Genomic DNA, 27,879 nt, shown 5'->3' on the forward strand with positions numbered 1-27,879 from the left:
TCAAAATTTTATATATATTAACAAGTTCCTGATTATAACGTTTAGGTAGAACATAATCTGAAATGTAGTGACACCCAAAGTCATGCGATAATCGCATCTATAGGATACAGGATTCAGTCATGCCACTAGGAGTGCAACTTAGAGGGGCTGTCCTCTTCCTCTGGTTCCTACTGGGAAATACGGAGTTGTTAAAGGACTGAAGGGCGCCCCATTATACAGCTTTAATAGACCTGGCCTGTTCACAAGTTCAATTTAGGCGGCAGCTTGTATTGCTTCTATATTGATATCCCCCACACTCATTACTGGTGGTGGTGGGGCTGTAAGATAAAAAGTGCAGGGAACCATTTAATAAAAAACAAGCTGCGCTACCCACTGAAATCCAGCATCACAAGGCTGGATGGCAGAGGTCAAGCAATGGATAAGAAGATCGTGTTGAGTAGGAAGCAAACTATCCATTAAATGGTAGTGGTATATATAAGTGGTTATTGATGCCAACCCAGATCACTCCTGTCCACTGGTGCCGGCTCTAGTTGAGGTGCTGTAGAGGATTACAGGATAAGGGTACAGGTAATGCCAATCATGCACACCCAGCCATTGTGGATCTAAAGCCATAATTGTTAAATCAGTGCGGATCCCACCTATCTCCAGAACGGGGGAAGCCTTCACCCCTTCATTCACACTGGTTCTGGAGCTTATGTGAATAGAGAGGTGGCTGCACAGAAATGCTCTCTGGTCACTTTTATGCGAGTCCCCCCAAAAAAGTCACGCTCTACTTTTTGCAGCTCTAATAACAGTGACTAGAGAGTGTCATATGCACGACCACCTCTCCATTCACAGCCGCAGGGAGGGGACCTCATCTGTTATACATTCATGGCATATCTGATGGCTATGCCTTAAATATCTGATAGGAACAACCCTTGAAGCACTGGTAGGGTGGTCCTTGCATGTCCTGCACATGAGCTGGGCAAAGAAAGGGGAAGTCGTCCAGCTCCTTCAGCGCTGTATCTAGGTGGCATTCACCAGGGTACCAGAATCCTTCTGCTGTAAGTCCAAAGGGGCAATGGAGGAGCCTTCCAAAACTCATTAAATCACTGAAGCAAACGGTAACTAATGATACCCACAATAAGTGTAGTGTTTGCTGAGATCTGTAGGTATAAAATGCCATTCAATGTAAATAAAACCCTCCTCAATTCCTGCCATTCATACACAGAACAGAGGGAGGTGAAGTGTTGGGGCACAGTAAAGTTCTGCAAGTTTGAGGCAGCACGGGTCAGTGCAGCTAAAGTATGAAGTCCAGCTTGGTGGACACGGTTTTACTGCCTTTGTCAGCAAACCGCTTTGTTTCTTTTGGTAAATATGTCATTTCCTTAGCGACCCGAGATGCCAACGTTTCATCCTCGTAAAAGCCCCTAAGTCTGAGCTCCGCCAAAACACATTTCTTCACATGAAGGAACTCCAGAGGCAGAAACGGGACAAAGTAATCTATCAGGTTCTTCTCAATGAGGCCACTATGCCGGAAGCCACCTGGGCAAGGAAGTTAACACAATTAGTCCCACTTATATCCGGGTACAGGGGAGATCTGTGCACTTGCATGGCATGACTGAAGACCCCCATTAGGTAAGTGCTCTTGTACACCATGGCACAGAGGTGGTCAGGTTGTATACAGTTAAAGTTGGCCACCTGTTGGATTGTAGACAGGTCAATGACAGCGGCATGGTGCACCAGAAGGTTAATGGGGGTTTTCTTCTTTCAGCTTTTAATTGCACAGGCATGCTCTGTTTAAAAAGAAAAATATGCTTGACACTGCCCCAGATCGCTCCATCGCTGCCCCCAATCTATGCTGACAAGCCCGCAGAGTGCTCAACTAATGGGATCAGGGGTAACACCAAGGTAGAAGTCTCATGCCGTCTTCCTCCAATTAGCAGCAGCAGTCACCTGCTACAGTCATGAAGTCACCACTGTAGCAGTATCTGAGATATTCTAACGCATCATGTATTCTAGAATATGTATGTATGGAGTCTGTCACCCCATTTTTGCCCCATAAGCTGGGGCCACTGCCATCAGGGTCTTATCTACAGCATTCTGTAATGCTGTATATAAGCCCCCGATGAAACCTGCAAGATTTGAAAAAAAGAGTTAGATTATACTCACCCCGGCGTTCGGTTCGGTCCGATGGGTGTCGCCGTCCCGTCAGGCGCTTCCCATCTTCATACGATGATGTCCTCCTTCTTGCTTCTCCCTCAGCTCCTGCGCAGGCATACCGTACTTTCTCTGTCCTATTGAGGGCAGAGCAGAGTACTGCAGTGCCCAGGCGCCGGACCTCTCTGACCTTTCCTGGCGCCTGCGCACTGCAGTACTTTACTCTGCCCTCAACAGGGCAGATAAAGTACGCATGCGCAGGAGCCGAAGGAGAAGCAAGCAGGAGGACGTCATTGTATGAAGATGGGAGGCGATGGACCAGACCGCGACACCCACCGCACACGACTGCGCCCCCGGTGAGTATAATCTAACGTGTTTTTCTTCTCTTTCAGGTTCCATCGGGGGCTTATCTACAGCATTACCGAATGCTGTAGATAAGCCCCTGATGGCGGTGTCCCCAGCTTATGGGGCAAAAATGGGGTGACAGATTCCTTGACCCAGCCAGTTTTTACAATTCTGATCACTGACACTATATGAGGCAATTACTCTGGAATGCTTCAACGGATCCCACTGATTCTGAGAATGTTTTTTCATGACATATTGTACTTCATGTAAGTGGTGAAATTTCTGCTATATAACTTGCGTTTATTTATGAAAGAAGTGAAAACTTAGCAAATATTTTTAAAATTTTGCAATTTTCAAACTTTTAATTTTTGTGCCCTTAAATCAGAGTCATATTGCACAAAATAGTTAATAAATAACATTTTCCACATGTCTACTTGACATCAGCACGATTTTGGAAACAATTTTTTTTTATTAGGAAATTATAAGGGTTAAAAGCTGACCAGCGATTTCTCATTTTTCCAACAAAATTTGCAAAACCATTTTTTATTAGGGACCACCTCACATTTGAAGTGAGTTGGGGTTCAATGTAACAGAAAATACGTAAAAAGTGACACCATTGTAAAAACAGCACCCCTCAAGGTGCGCAAAACCACATTCAAGAAGCTTGTTAACCCTTCAGGTGCTTCACGAGAACTAAAGCAATGTGGAAGGAAAAAATGAACATTTTAATTTTTTCACAAAAAAAATTTACTTTGGAACCAAACTTTTTTATTTTCACAAGGGTATCAGGAGAAAATGGACCACAAAACTTGTTGTGCAATTTCTCCTGAGTAAGGAGATAACCCGTATGTGGGGGAAAGCTACTGTTTGGGCGCATGGCAGGGCTTAGAATGGAGAGAGCACCGTTTGACTTTTTGAACACAAAATTGTCTGGAATCATTGGTGGGTGCCATGTCATGTTTGGAGACCCCATGATGTACCTAGTGGACCCCCACCCCAATTCTAACTGCAACCCTAACACAGCCCTAATCTCATCCGCAACCATAGCCCCAACCCCAGTCCTAACCCTAGCTATAACCCCAACCATAACGGAAGAGAAAACTTTTTTTTGTTTTATTATTTTTCCCTAACTAAGGGGGTGATGAAGGGGAATTTGATTTACTATTTTTCTTTTCTTATTTTGATCACTGTGATAGGGTCTATCACAGTGATCAAAATGGACCAATAGAAAAAAATCTCCTATTGTTGCCAGCCGGCAGATCTCTTCCCGGAAGACAATGCCAAGGGCCGGGGGACACAGCCGGAGGGACCAGAGGACACCGCAGGTATTGGGGGCGGGGGGCCCTATTTCTCTCTCTCCTCTGATGTGCTAGATCATATCAGGGGAGAGAGAAATAAATAGGAAATGGGCCTTTTTTTTTTGGCTGTACCAAGACCCCAGAGATTTTCTGACACTGAAGGGAGGGGGAGGTTGCTATAACTTTATTTCTCAGCGCCAATAAGTACCCTTAACTGACGCTATTAAAAGGCGTATCGGCGGTTGTTAAGGGTTTAAGATTTCTGCTTGTTGTCAGCGAAGAATCTGGTATCCTGTCCTGATCACATCAAAGCAAACAGCTCTCAACATACGTACTACCCGTCAGCAGGGCGTGATCAGGACAGGTTCCCATTCACTGAAAGTAATCAGAGATCTTGTAAACAATGAGACACCTTTATGTATAAAGCACATCAGAAGGAAATTATATACTTTGTATCCTGCATTTTTCACCAGTTTTCCCCTGATTATCAGTTGTCACTGACCTAGTGGATAGAGACTAGCTGCTATTATGTCTACCATACACAGCACACACAGGCATGAGGGATTCCTACTCTATTGTCTCTATGCAGTACATGTTCAGAAGCAGTAGCATGGAGGACATTATACAGTAGTAATGAGTGTAGCTGTGAATCCAGCTCTGGGGTGACATAAATCATTTACTAAAAAGGTAAGTTGGATCTCTCTGCCTGCTGACTAACTATTCTCCTCCTCACTGTAAATTGGACCTTCAGTAAGCTGGCTTTCCATCTTGTTTTGACCAAGTAACCATTTTTCAGAGCGATTGATTATTTTAAAAGGAGGTGGGGATGGAGAAGCGGCTCATAAGTGTAGAAAGAAGTAGATTTCTCTGATAAACTATATTACACGGCTTATGTTCACTTGTACTATCGATTTATAAAAAGTTTACGTAAACAATTTAGAGTTTACAACAACATACAGCAACCATTTAAGGAAGCACTCATCCTATCAAAGGCTTTATCCTCTTAATATATTGCAGTTGCAGTCATCATATTATACAGCACTGTGTAATTACAATTGCTAATTTTGCCTTTCTACCTAGATAATTCTTCTCTTTTCCTTTAGGTTTATGACATCAGGTGATTAATAACTGACCAGCTGAATCCTTCTTAACTCCATGTAGAAACAGGAGGTCAATTTTCCCTGTATGAGTCATTAGTCACTGCAAAAGTCCCTGGCAGGCAGAGTGGGGGGCAGATGAGTCAGGAGAAAGATAAATGCAGGGACAAGAGACTTCCTTTATCTACATAGAGCATAGAAAAGAGATGAATAATCTGAGTAGAAAATGACAATTGTAAGTACACAGTGCTATATAATATGATGATTGCACTATATTAAGAGGATACCAATGTTGATGGGAGGAGTGCTTCTCTAAGATCTTGCATGGACGGACTCACTGTTTTTATTATTGAACAGCTCGACTGACAGCACATTCTCCACATCCTTCAGCTCCAGATCTTCTCTCTTTTTTCCAGAACCCCAAAACTGCAGCATCAGTCTATTGATGAGATCATCACCACCATTGCTGAGGGAAAATGACACAGAAAATGCCCCGATGAGGCTTATATTCCAATTTGATTTATACATTTATTACATTTTTACATACTCAAATAGGCGTTTGACAATCTCCCAGTGAATACAATTCCCTGACGCTTCCCCTTTTGTTAGGTTCAGTGGCGTTCAACCTGCGGCCCTCTAACTTGTCTGACACTACAATTCCCAGCATGTCCTGTCAGTCTACAGCTCCCAGGACTTGCCATTTCACAACTGGTCAATATTTTAGTACATTAGCCAGTAATTATATCCGTTTCTGGGAAAATTGTCAGTCCACAGTGCTCACCACCTAATTTTACTACAGCCAAAATGGCAAGTACCAGACGGGCACAGGGCATTAGTTACAAGTGACAGCCTTGCCCATTATCATCCATAATTTACTAAGAAACAGCATTCCTTACAACTGGCCTTTTCACCACGATCAGTGGGTCTCAAATGTCAAAGATGAAGACTAGGCCTCGTGGTCCATAGCAACCAATCACAACACAGCTTTCATTTTTTCAAAGCAGTCTAAGAAATGAAAGCTGTGTTCTCATTGGTTGCTGTGAGCAACAGGGCCTGCTTTACTGTTCTTTGGAAGAGAAAGTTTTAGTTGCCTCTATGGAAACTTGTGACACGTGGAGATGGTGGGGGTACCTGAGAAAAATAACGATGGCTTTGCGATAGGAGACGCCATCTATATGCTCATAGTAGTCCAGGAAAGGCTTGATGGCATCGATAAGACCAGAGTGGAGCTTGTCCATTTCATCAAATATAAATATGGAACGGGCACATTTTCTGGTGTTTCCTCGTATCCATGACTGCAGTTGGTCCTGAGGGAGAAGACATATTCCGCTACGTATCACATCTGATTTAGCGCTGCATCCCCTCCACTAAGAACTACAGCAGGCGTCCATACATGGCAGGCCTAAAGTCCGGCAGTAGGCCCCACGATTGTGTGCCAAAGAGTTGTTAAGGCCACCAGGGGCCAAACACCGGCCTTTACACCTGCCATGTAAGGCACTGTGGTGCTAATAAAAATATGGATATCTTATAGTCTACATATTGTAATATATTGTTTAAATGCTTTGATATAGTGTGGTCATTAGACCAAGGGTGGAAAGTATTGCAAATATGAAATATGGTTGTTTGAATCCAAGCACTATATATTGCAATATACTATGGTGTAATATAATTAATGATGAACTTAGATACTGAGCCACAAAGCATTTGCTCTGTGTTAATACCGTAAGACAAGGTTGATAAGGTTTATTGTTCTTTGGTCTTTGAAGCTCTGTGTTTCAAAGATTCCTTATCCTGATTTGCACACAAGTGATATTTGCTTTGACTGAATACTTTCTCTTTACTATACTCTGCCAATTGTGGGGTGGTTGATGGGAAGGAGCTTTCCAACTAATTCTGTGTGGTGTATTCTTACACATGTGCTAGGAAAATTACAAAGACAATAGGAATAACAACTTTATATTTAATGAAAATTTATGCTGCTTGAACAAGGAAGTCTTGTGTTCAATAATAGTATGATGCTCGAAGACAAGGGAGACCAAAATGTTTTATGGTCTCATGTAGCAATGATCATGCATGACATCAATAATCAAGGACCGATTGTGATACACATGGGACAAGTATGCGTGTGTGCCTGGGTTACGATAGGTATCCAGTTTTCAGAATAGGTGATTATGGAAGTCATGCTACCCATATGCTACCATCTTAGAGCGTTATGCTATGAGCATGAAGAGTTAACTTTATAACAACCAACATATGTTGGACCTGGACAGGCAGCATTGATTGTTAGAGGCAAACAGATCTTGGGTTATAATCAGTAGCAAAACAAAGCTGATGCATTGTGCTATTGTTAAGAGACATGCTAATGGCAAACAAATCTCTGGTTGGTGCAAACAAACTCTAAGATTGTAGTAGGCTATAACAAACAGACCTTGAAGTCTTGTGCAATTTCAAGATTCTGATGATTCAGCCTGTTATGAATGAGTTACCGTAGGAGGCAAAAACAGAAATGCTAGCTAAGTCCAGAAAACCAGAGCAGTTGGCAGCTATCGGATTGCAGACCCCTGAACCTATCAACAACTAGCAGTAGCCGTGGGCGGTTCCTACGGTGCCCTAGACCCCTCGATCACAGACGGAGAGCTATATAGCCTAAAGACAGAAAGGGAAATCTAAACTGCCCCAGAGCAGACCCCAAAGCAATAGGCAGCCCCCAACATATAATGACGGTGAAGCAAGAAGAAAAAACACCAACACAGATAGAAATATAGACTGAGCAAATGATGGGGCCCAAGCTAACTAGATAGGACAGGATAGGAAAGCTGCTGTCTGTAATCCACCAAAAACCCTATCAAAACAAGAGCCAACAGACTGACAGAGAAAAAAGGCCCTGAAGACGCTAGGCTTCAAAAAGACTATGTCAGTACTCAGGTATTTTCTGAAGACAGAGCAAACAGACAAAAAGGAATTCAGCTCACCCCAGCAGGGAATGGCAAAATCCAGAAAAGCAAGGCAAAATAAAACCAAAACACAAATGCAAAAAGGCAAAGCAGAAAACTTGATATCCCTGAGGAAGGTGCCAGGAAGGGCGCCGAAACGCGTAGGAGGAAATAAAGGAGTACACTGCTACAACATCTTGCATCCCAGGTGATTTGTGAATCTCGGCAGCGCGGACTGCAACACACCCTGATTCCCACAACTCTCTAAAGCAGAAAACTTAGCTTTTGAGGAGCAGGAATCAGACTGGTCTCCTAGAATCCCTCAGAGAAATCACCAGCGAGGCAGAAGGGCGTCGGCTGCCTTATATCCAGTCAGAAATCCCAGTCACCCAGTCATCCTCTACCAGCTCAGGTGCTTGGTAATCAGCCTCACTACCTTCCTTCACCAGAAGAGGGAGTTCATCAGACCTCAATTGTGAAGGGGAAAATGAACTCATAACAGTACCTCCCCCTTGAGGAGGGGTCACCGAACCCTCATCCACGCCACCAGGGCGATCAGGGCGAGCCCGATGAAAGGCACGCACCAATCTTTTGGCATGAATATCAGAGGCAGAGACCCAGGAATTATCCTCCTGACCATATCCCTTCCACTTAACCAAATACTGGAGTCTCCGTCTAGCCAGACGGGAATCCAGTATCTTCTCTACCTCATATTCCATGTTACCTTCAACCAATACAGGGTCTGGAGGTGCCACCCCAGGAACTACTGGTTCAACAAACCTCTTTAACAAGGACTTATGAAACACATTATGGATTTTAAATGTGACAGGAAGAGCCAACCGAAAAGAGACCGGATTAATGATCTCCAAAATCTTGTAAGGCCCAATAAATCTAGGCTTAAACTTAGGAGAAGCAACCTTCATAGCGATATTTTTTTATGATAACCAAACCATATCACCCACCTTAAACTGGGGACCAACGGTCCTATGTCGGTTGGAAAACCGCTGGGCCTTTTCCTGGGAGAGAGATAACTTATCCACCACTTGGTCCCAGATCTGGTGCATTCTCTCCACAACAGTGTCAACACCTGGGCAGGCAGAAGGCTCCACCTGCCCTGAACAAAATCGAGGATGAAACCCAAAGTTACAAAAAAAAGGTGACATCAAAGTGGCAGAACTAGCTCTATTATTTAAAGCAAATTCGGCCAAGGGCAAAAATGAAACCCAATCATCCTGATCAGCGGAAATAAAACATCTCAAATACGACTCCAAGGTCTGGTTTGTTCTCTCCGTCTGCCCATTGGTCTGAGGGTGAAACGCAGAGGAGAAGGACAACTGAATTCCCAGCTTGGAACAGAACGTCCTCCAAAATCTAGACACAAACTGAACTCCTCTGTCAGATACAATGTTCTCAGGAATCCCGTGCAAGCGAACCACCTGTTGCAAAAACAGGGGCACCAACTCAGAAGAAGATGGCAACTTAGGGAGTGGTACAAGATGAACCATCTTAGAGAACCTATCACAGATCACCCAAATAACAGTCATTCTCTGAGAGACAGGCATATCAGAGATGAAATCCATTGAAATATGGGTCCATGGCCTCCTGGGGACCGGCAGAGGCATCAACAACCCACTAGAGCGAGAACAAGGTTTAGACCGGGAGCAAGTCCCACAGGACTGCACAAAATTCCTGACATCACGAGACAAGGCGGGCCACCAAAAAGACCGACTCACCAGATCTCTATACCAAAAATACCTGGATGACCAGCCAATGCAGAGCAATGAACTTCAGACATCACTCTCTTCTTCCACTGGTCAGGAACATACAACTTTCCACTGGGACAACGCTCAGGTTTGTCCTCCTGGAACTCTTCCAGAGCACGTCTCAAATCGGGTGAGATGGCAGAAAGAACTACCCCTTCGCCTAAGATGGTAGCAGGCTTGGTCACCACAGGAGAATCAGCAAAGAAGCTCCTAGAAAGAGCGTCAGCCTTGACATTCTAAGTGCCAGGAAGAAAAGAGACCACAAAATCAAAACGCGTAAAAAACAAGGCCCATCTAGCCTGTCTAGGGTTCAAACGTTTGGCCGACTCCAGGTAAATCAAATTCTTGTGGTCAGTGAGGACCATGACTTGATGTTTAGCTCTCTCCAACCAATGTCTCCACTCCTCAAATGCCCATTTCATGGCCAGCAGTTCCCGATTCCCCACATCATAGTTACGTTCAGATGGGGAGAAATTTCGGGAAAAGAAAGCACAGGGATTCATTTTAGATGTTACAGGATCCTTTTGGGACAAAACAGCTCCTGCACCAATCTCAGAAGCGTCCACCTCTACCTGGAACGGCAGTGAGACATCAGGTTGCCGCAAAACCGGGGCAGAACTGAATCTTCGCTTCAGCTCCTGAAAAGAAGAAACAGCCTCCGGAGACCAATTCAACACATCAGCACCCTTCTTAGTCAGATCAGTCAATGGCTTGGCAATACTAGAAAATTTTGCTATAAATTTCCGATAAAAATTAGCAAAACCCAAAAACTTCTGAAGGGCCTTCAAAGAAGTGGGCTGAACCCAATCATAAATGGCCTGTACCTTGGCCGGATCCATTTCAATAGCTGACGGAGACAAAATAAATCCCAAAAATGAAATCCTCTGTACCCCAAAAAGGCATTTCGATCCTTTGACATACAGGGAATTCTCCCTCAAGATCCGGAACACAGTCCGAACATGTTCCACATGAGAATCCCAATCCTTGGAGAAGATCAAAATATCATCCAGATAGATAATCAAAAATGTATCCACAAAGTCTCGGAAAATTTCGTTCATGAAGCACTGGAAGACAGAAGGGGCATTAGTGAGCCCAAAAGGCATCACCAGGTATTCAAAATGTCCCTCTGGAGTATTAAACGCCATCTTCCATTCATCCCCATGCTTATACGCCCCCCTGAGGTCAAGCTTGGTAAACCAGCAAGCACCTTTAACTCTGGAGAATAGATCCGAAATCAGGGGTAACGGATACTGATATTTAATAGTAATTTTGTTGAGGGCACGATAATCAATACAAGGCCCTAATGAACCATCCTTTTTGGCCACGAAAAAAAAACAGCACCTAATGGTGAAGAGAATGGTCTAATATGACCCTTCTCCAACGCCTCCTTAATATAGGATCGCATAGCCTCGTGCTCGGGTACAGATAAATTGAAGAGCCGACCCTTGGGAAATTTACACCCCGGGCTCAGTTCAATTGCACAGTCATAACTCCTATGAGGAGGCAAAGACGCAGACTCATTCTCACTAAATACATCATAAAAGTCCGCCAAATAGTCAGGAACATCATGCGACTGAGGAGAGGTGGAAAAAAACCGAAGCCTCACTAAGGGCACACTGACAACCTCAACTCACCACAGACACAGATTTCCAATCCAAAACTGGATTGTGAATTTGCAACCAGGGAAACCCCAGAACAATGGTATCATGCAAATTATCTGCAAAAAAATCTGCAATTTTCTTGATGGTCTGGGGCGACCCGCATTACCACCTGGGTCCAAAACTGAGGTTTATTTTTCGCCAAAGGAGTAGCATCAATCCCCCTCAAAGGGATAGGCGTCCGCAGAGGTGTCATAGGAAATCCACAACGTTTAGCAAAATCCAAGTCCACTAGGTTCAGGGCTGCTCCCGAATCCACAAAAGCCTTGGCGGAAAATGTGGACAGGGAGCAGATCAGAGTAATTGCCAGAAGAAACTTAGGTTGAACACCACCCACAGAAAACATGTGTGCAAAACGTTTCTCTCGTTTAGGACAGACAGAAATAATATGCGAGGCATCTCCACAAAAAAAACACAGCTTATTACGCTTTCTGAACTCCTGACGTTGCTCCCTGGACAAAACTCTATCACATTGCATAGGTTCAGACACTTGTTCAACAGGTGGCAACACCTCTCTTGCAGTCCTGCGTTCACGTAAACGCCGATCAACCTGAATGGCTAATGACATAGAATCGTCCAGACCAGAGGGAACAGGAAATCCCACCATAGTATCTTTTACGGCTTCTGACAAACCCTTCCAAAAGAGAGCTGCCATGGCATTATCATTCCAGGTAGTAAGGACCGCCCATTTTCGGAATTTTTGACAGTACAGTTCTGCAGAATCTCGACCCTGGCTCAATGCCAACAGGGTCTTTTCAGCCTGATCAATAGCATTAGCTTCGTCATACAACAAACCCAAGGCTTGAAAAAATGCATTCACATTAGTCAGACTAGAATCATCTGGTTTCAAAGAAAACGCCCAATCCTGGGGATCGCCACGCAGCAAAGAGATGACAATTTTAACCTGCTGCGCAGAGCTCCCTGACAAGTTAGGCTTCAAGGCAAAAAATAATTTATAATTATTTTTGAAATTCAAAAATTTAGACCGATCCCCAAAAACACATCAGGAGTAGGGATCTTTGGTTCAGCAGCATATGAATGAGCAAGGTAGGCGGAAATTCCCCGCACTTCCGCAGCGAGCTGCTCCACACGATCAGACAATTGCTTTATCTCCATTGAGAGAAAAAAAAAATTCCCCCTATGGCCTCAGAGATATAGAGGAAAAAATAACACACCTTTTTTTTTTTTTTTCAATTCTTTCCTGCTATTGAGTACCCTAGGATCTGCGGTATGGCTGGTAATTCTGTTATGAATGAGTCACCGTAGGAGGCAAAAACAGAAATGCTAGCTAAGTCCAGAAAACCAGAGAAGTTGGCAGCTATCGGATTGCAGACCCCTGAACCTATCAACAACAACTAGCCGTAGCCGTGGGGGGTTCCTACGGTGCCCTAGACCCCTCAATCACAGCCAGAGAGCTAAATAGCCTAAAGACAGAAAGGGAAATCTAAACTGCCCCAGAGCAGACCCCAAAGCAATAGGCAGCCCCCAACATATAATGACTGTGAAGCAAGAAGAAAAAACACCAACACAGATAGAAAGATAGACTGAGCAAATGATGGGGCCCAAGCTAACTAGATAGGACAGGATAGGAAAGCTGCTGTCTGTAATCCGCCAAAAACCCTATCAAAACAAGAGCCAACAGACTGACAGAGAAAAAAGGCCTTGAAGACGCTATGCTCCAAAAAGACTATGTCAGTACTCAGGTATTTTCTGAAGACAGAGCAAACAGACAAAAAGGAATTCAGCTCACCCCAGCAGGGAATGGCAGAATCCAGAAAAGCAAGGCAAAATAAAACCAAAACACAAATGCAAAAAGGCAAAGCAGAAAATTTAGCTTTTGAGGAGCAGGAATCAGACTGGTCTCCTAGAATCCCTCAGAGAAATCACCAGCGAGGCAGAAGGGTGTCGGCTGCCTTATATCCAGTCAGAAATCCCCGTCACCCAGTCATCCTCTACCAGCTCAGGTGCTTGGTAATCAGCCTCACTACCTTCCTTCACCAGAAGAGGGAGTTCATCAGACCTCAATGGTGAAGGGGAAAATGAACTCATAACATCAGCCTAAACATACTGCACAAATGTAATGTGGGAGTTTTGTGTATAAAAAGGTGGACCCTGTGTCAATGAGGTTGGGACATTTCCAGAAGGTATCGTGGGTGCACAGTTTCTGTGATGAAAAGACCAGAGTATTTCCTTCTTGTTGACACTGTGGTCCCTCCAGTGGAGAAGTGATGTTGCAATACTACTTGGTAATGTATCGATGCTTATTTCTCTATGTACTATACTTCATATTAATTGTATGATTCACCTGAAATGAATTAATTAACAAAACAGGGTACTATTATATTTGCCATTCCATAATTCAGCATTATCCTGATGTAATCTTAATAAATTGTTACATTATTGTTTTACCATAAAACTGTATTCAGTGTGCCTAATTCGTATATTAGTGAGCGTTACGTAAGTAAGGGCGTACCCGCCCTGTCACTTTGATGTGGTAAAACAGGCACCTATCTTTGCCTATTACATAAGGCTTTAACCTCTAGGAGACAGCCATTTTTCCTTTTAGAGCCATAATTTTTTTTTTATTTCCCTATCAATATTAAATTGCGAGGTCTTGTTTTTTATGGGACGAGTTGTAGTTTTAAACACCATTCATTTTACAGTGTAAGGTTCTGAAAAAAAAATCCAGGTGGGGAAAAATTTAATAAAAAGAAAAAAAAACCTTTTTTTAAGGTTTTGTTATTATAAAAAAAAGTTCCCACCCGTCATATTCTGAGTGTCAATTGTTTTTTTTCCAGCTGATAGTTTTATTGCTGCATCACGCCTTATTTTTTTCTTTATGGGCTGTAGTTTTCATCCAACATTTTGGGGTCTGTACATTTTTCTGATGAATTTTATGTGGAAGGTGACATTGTGATTTGTTTTCCTCTTTAGGGTACATGCCCACGATAAGGAAATGGCAGCTCACCAAATTGGACCCCGAGGGGCCTCGCCCACCAAATCGGACCCTGAGGGGCCCCGTGCACCAAATCAGACCCTGAGGGGTCCAGCCCACCAAATCGGACCCTGAGGGGCCCTGCTCACCAAATCAAACCCTGAGGGGCCCCGCCCACCAAATTGGACCCTGAAGGGCCCTGGCCACCAATTCAAGCCCCGAGGAGCCCAGGCCACCGAATTGGATCCTGAGGGGCCCCACAGGCCAAAGTGGTCCCTGAAGGGCCCCGCTCACCAAATCAGACCCTGAGGGGCCCCGCTCACCAAATCGGATTCTGAAAGGTCCTGCCCACCAAATCGGACCCTGAGGGGCCCCGCCCACCAAATCGGACCCTGAGGGGCCCCACCCACCAAATCGGGTCCTGAGGGGCCCCGCCCAACAAATCGGACCCTGAGGGGCTCCGCCCACAAAATTGGACCCAGAGTGGCGCCGCCACCAATTCGGACCCTGAGGGGCCCCGCTCACCAAAGCGGACTCTGAGGGGCCCCGCCCACCAGATGGGACCCTGAGGGGCCCCGCCCACCAAATCGGACCCTGAGGGGCTCCGCCCACAAAATTGGACCCAGAGTGGCACCGCCCACCAAATCGGACCCTGAGGGGCCCCTCTCACCAAAGCGGACCCTGAGGGGCCCCGCCGATCAAGTCAGACCCTGAGGGGCCCCGCCCACCAAATCGGACCCTGAGGGGCCCCGCTCACCAAATCGGACCATGAGGGGCCCCGCCCACCAAATCGGACCCTGAGGGGCCCATTCACCGAATCGGACCCTGAGGGGCCCCGCCCACCAAATCAGACCCTGAGGGGCCCCGTTCACCAAATCAGACTCTGAGGGGCCCCACCCACCAAATCAGACCCTGAGGCCAAAGTGGCCCCATAGAGGCACCCACAGTTAAAACAGATCCTGAGTTGAAAGTCTTGCAGGGGCAGCAGGCAAGTCTCTCTTAAAGGGGCAGCCCGGGCACCATTTCAAACCACTATCTGTACTTCCTTCAGGAAATACACATCTAGTTGAAGTACTCTGTTCCACTTCCAGATGGTTTCATAATCCTAATATGTTTGCCGTGCACAGCCCCCACACAGTTAGGAAAATTGCAAATTTCCTGGAATTTGGAAGCATTTTCAATCCAGAGTTCACTTGTGAGTTGGGGAGGAATTCTTGCCCCAGAATGCCAACTAAAGCACGACAAGTGTCTACAATAATCCCAGAAAGGGTAGATACTTCAATCTAGAATTTCAAATGTAACGAGGACACTGTCTCTCCAGTAGCCAGGAATCTGCGGAAAAGAAAATGAAAAACAAAAATCAGTACACTGCTTAGGGTTAGGGATAGGGTAGGGTTAGGGTTATTTGTGACAGGAGTTTATTTTTCAAGACTACGTACCTCAGGGTGACCAAGAGATGTTCCTCAGCAGAAATTGCTCGAGGGAACTGTGTGTCCTGCCTGGCAATGGATCCTTGGACACGTATCAGCAAGTCATGGAAGCTCTGTTGCGTCATCCTCGTGTAGTCAAAAAACTTCTCCGGGTTTTGCTGCAGCTGGGTGTACAAAGAGTGGTAGGCTGCACGGCTCTCTCGGAGTTCAACGATGCGGTGTTGCCAATAGTGATGACGACGTCTTCTCAGTCTTTCTCTTCTTCTGTGTTCTTTACAAGCAAAAGCAAAGTCAGCAGCCAACTTCAATTGTAAATCCAAATCTTCTAGGAAGCTGTCCAGGTCAAGATCCATCTTGCAGCTAGATACAGTAGCCATAGACGAGGATTTCCTCAGTGCAGTGTGTCTATATATATATATATATATATATAAATCCCATGAGACACACCTACAGAGTGTCTGATGTCAAGGAAAAGCTACTGGAAAAAAATTGGAAATTTCTGACGCATGCGCATAAAAAACGCAAACGCATGCAAAAACGCATACACACACATGTAAATGCTGTGGTTTTTTGACATCATGCATAAGATGATGTGGATAAAAAATGCTGCATTAACATGCGTTTGCATGAGTTTTTGCATGCGATTGAGAATGCGGATGATACGCTGCAGAATCAAATGCAAATGTGAACCTAGCCTAAGTTAGGTACCGATAGCGTTAATAGTTGGGACTAGTCCAGAATGGGAGAGACTGTGTGGGAACACAGAAGACAACTTGCTGATAAAGAGTCATTTAGAGCCCAGTTATCAGCACAGACAGACCTAAGGTCTGACAGTTGGCAGACTAACATGTTATAGTGTGTCGTGAGTGAAGAGGAAGGATCACATGACAACAAATAATACATCCAATGTAGGAATGAGTGGACCTATGGATGTTCTGGTTTGTCATTTCGGTTTGGGTATCAGAAATTGACCAGTACTTGATCCCGAAACCAATAGAAGTCAATGTGGACCCAAATTTTGGTGCTGTAAAATGGCTGCATAATGGGGCTGCAAAAGGAAGAAAAACAGGGGTAAGAGCAGGTCAATTGACCTACAACCAAATGTGGATAGGAAAATGATTTATAATAACAGAATTAAAAAAATAAAAAATAATAATCTTGAATCAGGAGGTGGTGGTCCAAGTGGAGGAGATTGAGGAGAAGGTGAAAGTGGAGGTGGTGGTGTAGGTGGAAGAGACAGAGGAGGAGGTAGCTAACACTGCTTTTGTGTATTGTTTTTATTTTATTTTTTTAAGGGGTACTCTGAAAAAAGGATCTGCATACATGCAGTGTAGTAATCTTTGGGACTCTCTCTGTATACATACCATGTAATACTGTGCACTTTTGGGTGCAAAGAATGAGGAGATCATCAAATAGGGGATGTGGTGTAGCTGATGCAGGGAGAGAGAGGACATGGTTGGTCTGTGTCTTCTATGCACCCAAATGAAACACCTTCCTCTGGTACATGCGGGCGATAGGATAATCTGTGTAATTTCGTAGACCCGAGAACCATAGGACAAATGCTGAAGCGAGAACAAGTAGAGGCGGTTATAGAGTGGATACCTAAGAGTGCCTCCAGTTCTTTCACTTTGTCTTCCACCTGGTCCCTCGCTAAAAGCTCAGAGTTTGCACCTGCGGTCCATGAATATCTTTGTTCCATCTTATCAGCTTGCAAACCAGGCAAGCAGTCTGAGCCCTAAGACATACAGCAGTCACTTCTGCTTTTTGATGACTCCGCTGGCTGTGGTTTTGTGTGCCATGCACCTGGCCTTGTGCCAGAGGAGTTAGAGATAGAGTGCACTGATTCCTAGTTACTTGTTCGATTTAAGGATGGTAGGGGTAGTGAAAATGGTCGGTGGACCAATGCAGCACATCTCTGATCATGATAAAACACAGGTGCCTACTGATGCGGCTTTCTGCTGTGTGCAGAGCGGTGAGGAGGGCAGGTGTGAGGACTGGGTGGAACGTCATGCGGGAGGGGTTACATATAAATCACAAATAGAAATAACAATGAACAAACTAATAGTGACAGACAGGTACAGAGGGAAGAGGACCCCATCATTGTGGCCTTACATTTTACTGGATAATGGAGAAAAGACAGTAGGTTCAGGGTTGCAGCAGCTCCGGTGTTGCTCAGGCGGCAGCTCTGGTAGTGGTGAGGTGGCAGCGGGGTCATTGCAGGTTGTTAGCTGTTCTGTTTTCAAATTCTGCTTGAAAGTTCTGAATGTAGGGGCACAGAATTCTACAGAATGGAGGATACTCGGGAGAAATCTTGCAGGCGATTGGATGAAAAACGTATGATTGTGAAGGAGAGAAGGAGGTCTTATGAGGACTGGAGACTACATGGTGGGAGACATCAGAAGATTAGTTCAGACATATATGGGGGAGATTATGGACGGCTTTGTAGGTCAGTATTAATAGCTTGAAGTCTACACGCTATGGAATTGGGAACCAGTGAACAGACTTGCAGAGTGGAGAAGCGGAGGAGTAGCAAGGATAGAAGTGGATTAGTAGGGCAGCAGAGTTAAGGACAGACTGGAGAGGTGCGATGGTGCGATGGGGATGATGAGGTCCTAGATCCCACATGGAATCAAGGCCATCTGAGTGACATGGAAAGATCAGAGGAAGAAGTAGTGGTCATGCTGCCCCAGCTGCACAGCTAAAGATAGCGCAGAGTGAAAAAGAACAGCGGCCGGCCTCTACCCAGTACATCGTCTGCTATTGACCACTGCCTGACAAATTGAGCACATCAAAGCCAGCTGTAAGGAGCTCCCTGACAAGACATGGGTGGTTTGCACACTTGAGAGCCTGAAGCAAGGCATAAATGTTCTTAACCTGAGCCCCTCCTGCATGATGAGACATCTGAATTCAAAGCACAAGCTACAGTGGAATACACACCTGAAAAAACAGGAAAGATCTGAGCCTCTTCCCGTTCCCTCTTCAGCGGCCCCTTCCTCCCACTTACAAGTGATTTATAAACAGGTAACAATAAGTTGGGATCATGAAAACCACAGTACGTGGTTCCCAGCCGCCACTATTTCTCCAGGCAGGTCATCTATGCCTTGCACGAACATGTTGCTGCCAAAATCAGATGTGCACTGCACAACGACATCAGTGTCAAGGTCCACATAACCACCAATATGTGGCCCAGTAATCATGGGCAAGTAAGTTATATCTCCCTATCTGACCACTAGATAAATGTAGTGTCTATAGATGAGCGAATCCGAACTTAAAGGTTCGGAGTTCATACCGGACAGTTAGTGTCTGATAGTAAACACTTAACACGGTCTTCTCCAGAAATGTTTAGAGTTCTGGGGAAGTCCAGAAGGAGAGGGAGAGAATTAATTTTTTAGTTGAAAAGTTTGGGGCCTCATTGCTTTCAGTGGGGTTTGGGTTCTGGCTCAAGTTGGGTAAAGTTCAGGTACCTGAACCCGAACTTCCAATGGCCCGCTCTTCACTAGTAATGGCAGCTGGATTTAAAGCAGCATGTCCTATCACCACTGAGAATTGCTGGATGTTTTTTGGATGATTCTCGGTCCATGTTGCCTCCACCTCCTACTCATCTTCCTCATCCGGTCAACGTAAATCCTGCAAGATCAACTTCAGCATGCCCAGGGGAAAAACAGAAGACTGTTCTGAAACGTATTTGTTTGGGGAAAAATCCAACACTGCGCAGGAGTTGTAGAAGTGGATTAAACAACAGATTGAGTGGTTGGTGCTGCTGAGCCTCAAACCCAGCCTGGTGGTGTACAATAATGGGTGAAATCTCATAGCAGCTCTGGGACTAGCAAGTTTGTCACACATCCCTAAAAATTACCTTGAGATGTCAGAGCTGCTGCAAAAAGTGTGGCCCATCTGTGAGCACTATCTGCGCTAGAGCATCACTTCTGCCTTCCTGCTCACTGGCTGTTATGTGACATACCAACAAGGTGGAACTCCACCTTGCATATGCTGGAGAGACTATGCATTACTATCCCATTTTTATGCCTCCTTGAAGAAGCGCTTCAGGCGTTTGATTGATGAGGTGGTTGCACAGGAGAAAGAGGAGGACCAAGGCCCAGTCACATCATTATCAGGCCATTCATCAACACATGGCTCGTAGGGTGGGTTCCTGTACCAACAATGGCCAGGTACACAACTGTCCAGTGAAGGGACAATTTTGAAGGAGGAGGAACTGTGTTCACAGAGGGTGACACTCAAAGCAGCTCACAAGCATCCCTGGAGCATGGCTGAGGTATACAGAGGCCACAAATAATACAGCTCAAACCGAGGATGGCTTGTAATTGCCTCTGGGCATCCTGGCACACATGAACAAATACATGCAGTGGTGTCTGCGCAATGACAACCGAGTTGCTCTGATTGTTACCAATGCTAATTACTGGGTTTCCACCCTGCTGAATCTCTGCTACAAGGACAATGTGCCTTCCTCACTGGCCAAACACACAGGCTTTTTTGTAGAGTACTTCCACAGAGACAGGTGCAGAGTACAAACACAGAGCCTGTTTTGCAGAGTAAACACACCGAACCTAACGCTGTTTCTCACTCGAGCTGCATCCTGCCCCCACGCTAAGCAATGCAGAATGATGGCAATATTTGGCATGGCTGTGATGGCTCCGGAATTTCCCACAAAAAGCTTGTTGATTGGCTGAGCTTCAGCCTTTCAACAAACTTTATTCGGCATTGAAACCCAAACAGTAAAAAGACTTCTGAAAAAGTCAGCGTTCGAAGTTCAGCACTGGACTGAACCCCAAACTTTACAATTCGGGTTCACTAATCTCAACTCATAAAGCCTATGCACCAAGTGCAGTAGCTGCCCAAAACTAGAAGGAGGGACTAAAATACACCCTTGAAGATACGTAGAGGGCCTCAGAATAAATTATTTGATAATTTTTAAATTATTGTGAGTTTTAAATTGCAAAAAGATTGTGCAAATAGACAAAATCTGTCAATAAATGATTGGAAACAAGCTATCACATTGTGGACTGTGGAAGGGATGTATGTGACCAGAAGGAACACTCATTTCCATCAGATGATTCTGACATTTGAGAATGAGAAATACAACAAGATTGGAAAAATCAAGAACTTTACTCGGCATCAGAAAACATTTTGGGACGATTTTAATAAGATGCCCATGAATTGAATTGGACTGGAAAAAGTTTGGAAAATAAGGCGCTCTCCCATGATGATCAATGGTACACACCGATGGTACACTGAAACTGCAAATAGTCATTAAATCAGTAAATTTGGCTGCTTTTGTGATTATTTTTTTTATCTACAGATGATAAACAGCCTCAATCTGTGAAAGAATGTATGGAAAGAAGTTATCATGTTGTGCACTTAAATTCTCCTCTGGAGAACAGAGGACTTTCAAGGTTCCAGTGAGGAGTCATACCGACGTTCTCCAAGCAGTGGGGTCCTCATTAGTCAGTTGTAACTTGAGAGTAGCTGGAAGGGCAGTAGCATTACACCTCAACCCGTGCTGCCTTCTCAGGGGAAGACAAAATCTGTCATAAGTACTGGATTGTCAAAAGATGCAAGAGCGTGAAGAGCAAGAGAAATTAAAGGGAATCTGTCACCTATTTTTTCGCATATAAGATGCGGCCACCGCCATCAGGGGCTTATCTGCAGCATTCTGTAATGCTGTAGATAAGCCCCTGATGTAACCTGAAAGAGAAGAAAAATGAGTTATATTATACTCACCCAGGGGTGTCAGGGTCCGGTCCTGGTCCAATGGGTGTCGCGGTCCGGCCCGGCGCCTCTTATCTTCTAGCGATGACGTCCTCTTCTTTGCTTCCCGACACGACTCCGGCGCAGGCGCACTGCTCTGCCCTGTTGAGGGTGGAGCAGAGTACTGCAGTGCGCAGGCGCCAGACCTCTCTGACCTTTCACGCGCCTGTGCACTGCAGTCCTCTGCTCTGCCCTCAACAGGGCAGAGCAGTGCGCCTGCGCCGGAGCCGCAATGGGAAGCAAAGAAGAGGACGCCATCACTAGAAGATGGGAGGCACCGGACCGGATCGCGACACCCATCGGACCCAGACCAGACCCGGACCGCCCTGGGTGAGTATAATATAATGCGTTTTTCTTCTCTTTCAGGTTACATTGGGGGCTTATCTATAGCACTACAGAATGCTGTAGATAAGCCCCTGATGGCAGTGGCCACATCTTATATGCGAAAAAAATAGGTGACAGATTCCCTTTAAGTGTTATTAAATGTAACTGAGAAATGCCCATGGCTGCTTAAAGCAAGAGAAAACTATGTGAAGAAACATGACAATTATCTGATGTACATAGTTCTTACCAAGCTCATGTTCAGCAAAAATAAGTTTAATGTTTGACTTTGGTATTCATCAATTCATTCCTCAACATCTGGGGTATAAAACACAAGTACCTTGCCCAAGGCTACTTCCCCATGTCTCTTCACACTTTATCCTTATGCATCTTGGTTGATAATTCCCATCTTGTCAAGAAGCTAACAATGCTGGAAGAATGAAGTGACAATTTTTCTAAAACAACTGCCTTGGGGTTCAAAAGTGCTTGTTCCACCCCAGCTGTCATATGATATCATTGAGTCCTTACCTGCCAAAAGTCTGGAAATATTTGAGAGACTCACAGATAATACAAAGACTTCTGAGACTCCAGAATGGGTTGGAAAATCTCCCAGAATCCTAAACAAGTGCTTCCATGAGGTTCCTTATGTGATGCATAAGATATGGCTCAACTGTCCAAACACATATTTGTGGGGTGGAAAAGGGGGTATGGTGGATGTGTAGAAACAGAGTGGTATAAATAGGGACATGGTCATTAGTCAACATATCAACCACAGACATAGGGGTCTGCCAGGTTGCCAGCATCACTAGTGGCAAGTATTATCCTGCCTGGCTGGTAGTCAGGCAATTGGTAGATAACCGGAGCTCATACACCAACTGATACAAGGGAACAAGGATAAACAATGGTTAAATGAACAAGATAGAGGTCTAAAAACTGCCCTGAAAATGCCAGTCTGACATGCCAGGAATAAATAAATGGCAGAATTAGACTGAGGAGATCTGTGCAGAAGCATCTACACAGGCAAAGTACAACCAGTCCAGCATGAGGAAGGCAGATATGAGAATGACAGCTAAACAGACTGACAGTGTGAACTGATTATTTCAGATACAGTCCACTGAGCCTAAGCTTGTGACAGACACCTGCATACGAATATGTCGCTTGGCTGCAAAATATGTTCCAATTAATCAACATTTCTCTAGGCCAAGTGTCTATTTTAGTACAAATATTAGCATGGCTATCATATGTGACTGAACTAAGGTCTAGTCCTGTCATACGATGTGTTTTTCCTGGAAAATACATTCATACAGAATTATTAAACATGCCCATGGATGCAAAATGTTTCCTTTAAAGGGCATGCCCATCAGTTCTGATTAAAGATCCTCTAATGAATAATACAGTACAATAATTCCAACCCAATTTATATTGTTTTATGTAGTCTTTGAAAAGGAAGTGTTGCTCACCTGCTCAATGCTGAGAACTGCCTAGGTTCTCCTCCTTGGCCAGAGGAGTCTACACTCCTGTACATTGGGTTACTGAGGCATCCCGGTGATCACCTATGATGTTATCTCACCTTGTTACTGGACCCAACTCATGTTACGCTGTTGTAAGATGCCCAAGCGAGGTAGTTGTGGGCGAGCTTTGGTCCCCACTTGCTATGGCAACCTACAGACAAGGTGTGTCCCAGTCCCGTTGTGCTGCTGAGTATGTGGTGCTTCCCACTTACTTCTGGCCTACAGGCCTCTTCTAACTCCAAGAATCCATCTTCTGGAACCAGGGCAGCAATCAATCTAAGGAACAAGAGGTTTATAAAAACAAACTTTTACTTTGTGCATGTCAGTATATACAGTATTTACAGGTAGATGCAAAGGATAAGGCAGAGCGGGTTGTCATCTCTCCCATAGGAACAGTATGTAAGGAGGAAAACTGGGCTGAGGGTACCTGTACTGAGACGGATCCGGAACTGTCGAGGCGGCATCCCATGTTGCCCGGGGGAAGGAATAGGGGACCGGATAAGTCCCATGATCCAGAAGGAGTAGGCCCGGGTGAACTGTAAACTAGGGAAAAAGCGTGCTAAAAGAGGCAGAGTTCCCCGCTGGCAGGGTGAGCAGCGTGCTCCGGACCCCGAGCACCAGCGCTGTGATGGACTGCTGGTGTCAGCTCCTGGTAACAGGGACAGTGAGAGTAAAGAGTGCCATGTGCTCAGTGACAATTAATACCGCGAATGTGCAGAGGAGCGAGGGCTGTGTGAAGGACAGTTGTTTGCTGTCCTCTTTGCCACAACATCCACATGACCCCACGATTAACCCCAGGATTGCTGCAGCCCTCCTTGCTTTGGCTGCACAGGCTCATGGACTAGGGGCTCAACGGGTAAAACCAAAGATGGCCTCATCTGTGGACATCGCTGCTGGTGCTACAGCCCCCCAAGGGATCATCTGCGGTGGAGGAACATAAAGGACACAATAACTTTATTGGACTGTTATCACTTTGCAACTGTTCTTCTTTATTAAACTGTTTATCTCACTGCGAGGAGTTATTCTACCCCGTTAATTAAATTATAAAATGTTCTTAATCCTTACTCTGCCTCCTTTGCATTACTGCATCCCACAACCTGCTTACAAGTACACAACTTCAGCCTTCGTTCTCGGTATAGGTGGCATATCCCTCTCACTGGTTTTCCTAGCCTTTGGGAATCTTCCTCAGATCTAGCAATATATTCGGATTGCAATACCTTTCTCCCCATGTAGTCTGAGTCCATCTCTCCCTGTAGCTTCACAAGTGTGCCTCTGGCCCCGGACGTCCATCTCGAGATTGCTCCAGGCCATTAGACAGAATCACACGAAAGGGTATTTGTGGCAATCCCCCAGAAGGAATATGCTGCAAAGAAATCAAAACTTCTCCAACCATCCTGGAGCAGCTTCCTTGAACTTTTATTTAAAGGATACACCCGGAATCCTTTCAGGGCTTCACTTGGGCCCTCCTCCTTTCTTCCATAAAGGCAGCCCAAGCAGTTGGAGATAATGGCCTTCTCCATTTCCAGGGCTGATTCGCAAACTTGACCAGGCTGGGATCTTCATCTCCAGCGGTTGAACTTCCACAGCCCACTTATGTAGGGCCCTATCTGACTACATGAAACTTCTGTCCAGCTGCAGCTCTGGGATCTTCTTCAGGTTTCGGCCTGGTATTGTATGACTCCCTCACCAGCATCTGCGGCAAGCCAACAGCCTGCACCCCTCCAGGGGTTTTGACCGGGTCTCAGTCTCAGTGAGGGTCCTTGTCCCACATTGTCAGCTCGCCATCCCTTGACGTTGCTGGAAATCCCTTCGGAGATAAGGCCCAGCGGGTTGTCCTCTCTCCCACAGGAACAGTACACAATTTTAGCCCTGGTTCTCGGTATAGGTGGCATGTCCCTCTCTTTCCAAGCCCTAGGGAAGCTAGGGAATCTTCCTCACCTCTAGCAGTATATCTGGAGTGCAATGCCTTCCACCACATGTAATCTGAGTCCATCTTTCCCTGTAGCTTCACAAGCTGAGTGTGCCTCTGGCCCCCAACATCCATCTCGATGCTGCCCCAGGCCATTACATGGAATCACATGGAAGGGTATTTGCCGCAACCCATAACCCCTAGAATTAGGCTCACGCTGTCCCTAGCAGCCCAGGTCTGCTACTTAACTCACTGCGGTCCACACACATTGACTGCCCTGTCACTTCATGCACTTGCCACTAACACTCAATTCCCCCTCCCAAACTGGGCTGGCTACTACAGTTAACCCTGTCCCAGCTAACTTCACCCCCAGTGGGTATCATACCTTTACCACATACATGAGCATCAAACAGATTTAACTCTTGAATGTCAAGGAGCAATCCATCAGCTCCCATCACCGTTACACTGTGTTGGCTCCATTCACTTAAATTCATCTGGGGATAAATTCAACCCATAGACAAATGCAGCATTCTCTGTTTAGTCCGTTGGTCAGGACTTGTGAACTAGATCTATCAGTGTTGTCCCAAACTATAACAGCACTGAGATAAGGGATGTTCAACATACTGTATGCCTATGAGTCTGTAGATTTGGAACAACACACCTGCAATCAGTCCAAGCATTACAGTCTGTGTATAGACCATGAAATGTTTCCAGCCTTGTTCAACTGTTTAGTGTGCCAATTACTAAGTAAAGATTAGCTACACCAGACAATAGCACCACAAAGTGTGTATTAAGATTCTATGCCTCATCTGAGTGTTACAACCATCAAGCATGCTGTGCGTCTTAAAATGACCATAACCATCAAGCTTTCTATGCCACTGTGGCTTGAAAAAAGTTGAGTTGTTTTTATCCCATTAGTCTACAATTGTCATCTTATGCTCTGAGCAGTTCTGGCTCAATCACTATAGCTATAGAATTTGCTCTATACAAAGGAAAGGCAACTCTCTGCACCGTTGTGTATAATGCTTTTGAGCAGTGTAACACTGCTTAGCAAACAAGGCCAATGGGGACTAGCGCATAATGGAACATGACATACACATAACAGGATGTTATATGGCTGGACACTTTCACTCTGTTGTTCTCTAGCTCTGCAGTTTTAACCTTCTCTTCACGTTTTAATCCATAGCCCCAGAGGATGAAATCGTAGAGCCAACACTTTCAACTCCATTCTGATTGCTGCAGAGAACTTGGACCACTCAGCGTGACGCCAACGACAGTTTGAATGAAGAGGCGCTGAACGCTTTATTGATTCCTTTCTCATCCGTGAATCTTCTGTGGGTCAGCTTGAGTGACCACACTGCCAAGGACAACATCATTAATATGCGTCTCTCGTCTCTTCCGATATCTAACCACCGGAACATGGTAGAGACGAAAAGGGAAAATGCTATTCCTTTTTGCCAGAAAGCCTAGTCTCTTTGTGCAAGAGAGATTACAGACCATGGATAAACTAAACAGGCTTATTTATAAGCAGCAAAATGCGCCTGTGCGTCTCTGTTAATTCAACGTGAGAAGTCATCCTGCAGACACTAGCTCTGCATATTTAGGTAAATTTGTCATTCAGGAAGAACCACAAAGAAGCAAGTTTTGTATAAAATTGGCATTTTTTTTGTCAAGTTTTGGACCATTTAGAAAAGAGTTTTTCCAACCCCAGTTCTCAAGGCCCACCAGCAGGTCATGTTTTCAGCATTTCCAAAGTATTGCACATGGGATGGAATTATTGCTGCTGCAGGTAATGCAATTATCACTTGTGCAATACCAAGGGAATCTTGAAAACATGATCTGTTGATGGCTTTGGAGGACTGGAGTTGGGAAACAGTGGTTTAGGACATGTATGGGGCATAGATGGAATAAATAAAAAAGTGTGATCCAACACTAGGGATAATGGAACCTTTTAAGGTTAGTTTGGGCTATGTTCGCCGAACATAACCAAACAGCATTCAATTCAATGGGAGGCCCAAAAGCTACCAAAACAGCTCAAATTAGGGGCAGACACCAGGAAAAGTGGCATCAATTGACCCATCAATTGTGCTATAAATAAATAATTTGACACGGATTCCATTGTATTTTTGATAACCAGCCAGGCAAAACTGACAGCTGTTGGCTGCAACCCTCAGCTGTCAGCTTTAGCAAGGCTGGTTATTAAAAATAGAGTACACACTGTTTTTTTAATTATTTAAATAAATAATTCAAAAAACGGCTTGGGGTCCCTCCTATTTTTGACAACCAGCCAAGCTGAAGCTGACAGTTGGGGGGCTGGTATTCTCAGGCTGCTAAGGGGCCATGGTTGTTGCCCCCCAGCTTAAAAATAGTGGCCCGCAACCACCCCTGAAAAGGCAATGCGCCAATTCTGGTGCTTTACCCGGCTTTTCCCACTTTCCCTGTGGTGGCAATTAGGGTTCATATTTGTGGGATTGAAGTCATCTTTGTGTTTTCTGGTGACATCAAGCCTAGAGGTTAGTAATGGAGAAGCATCTATAATAAACCCCCATTACTAACTCCATAGTGATATAGTATAAAAAACACACTCAGAATAAAGTTCTTTATTTGAAATAATGACACAGACTCCTTTATTGACTCTTAATTAAACCATACTCACGTCAACGCCCAGTCCACTAAAGCCAATGTCTCCTGCAAATGAATTAAATAATAAACAACCATATTCCTCACCTGTCCAAAGCGAAGAGATTTTTCTCTTTTCCTTGTGATATGGGCAT

The 27,879-nt window shown here is 44.9% G+C and overlaps 1 protein-coding gene across 1 annotated transcript; it reads right to left on the minus strand.

The window, feature by feature from the left end:
- Positions 1-995: 995 nt before the first annotated feature.
- Positions 996-27,879, minus strand: LOC141070546 (torsin-1B-like). The gene is made up of 5 exons (XM_073559562.1): positions 27,833-27,879; positions 23,409-23,472; positions 6,011-6,186; positions 5,218-5,345; positions 996-1,524 (listed from the first exon to the last, which is right to left on the minus strand). The coding sequence occupies exons 1-5, from the start codon at positions 27,877-27,879 to the stop codon at positions 1,280-1,282; spliced, it is 660 nt and encodes a 219-aa protein (XP_073415663.1). The 3' UTR covers positions 996-1,279.

This window comes from Dendrobates tinctorius, unplaced genomic scaffold, assembly GCF_039654945.1.
Source record: "Dendrobates tinctorius isolate UK_male_01 unplaced genomic scaffold, ASM3965494v1 ptg000272l, whole genome shotgun sequence".
In the NCBI taxonomy this organism is placed as follows: domain Eukaryota; kingdom Metazoa; phylum Chordata; class Amphibia; order Anura; family Dendrobatidae; genus Dendrobates; species Dendrobates tinctorius.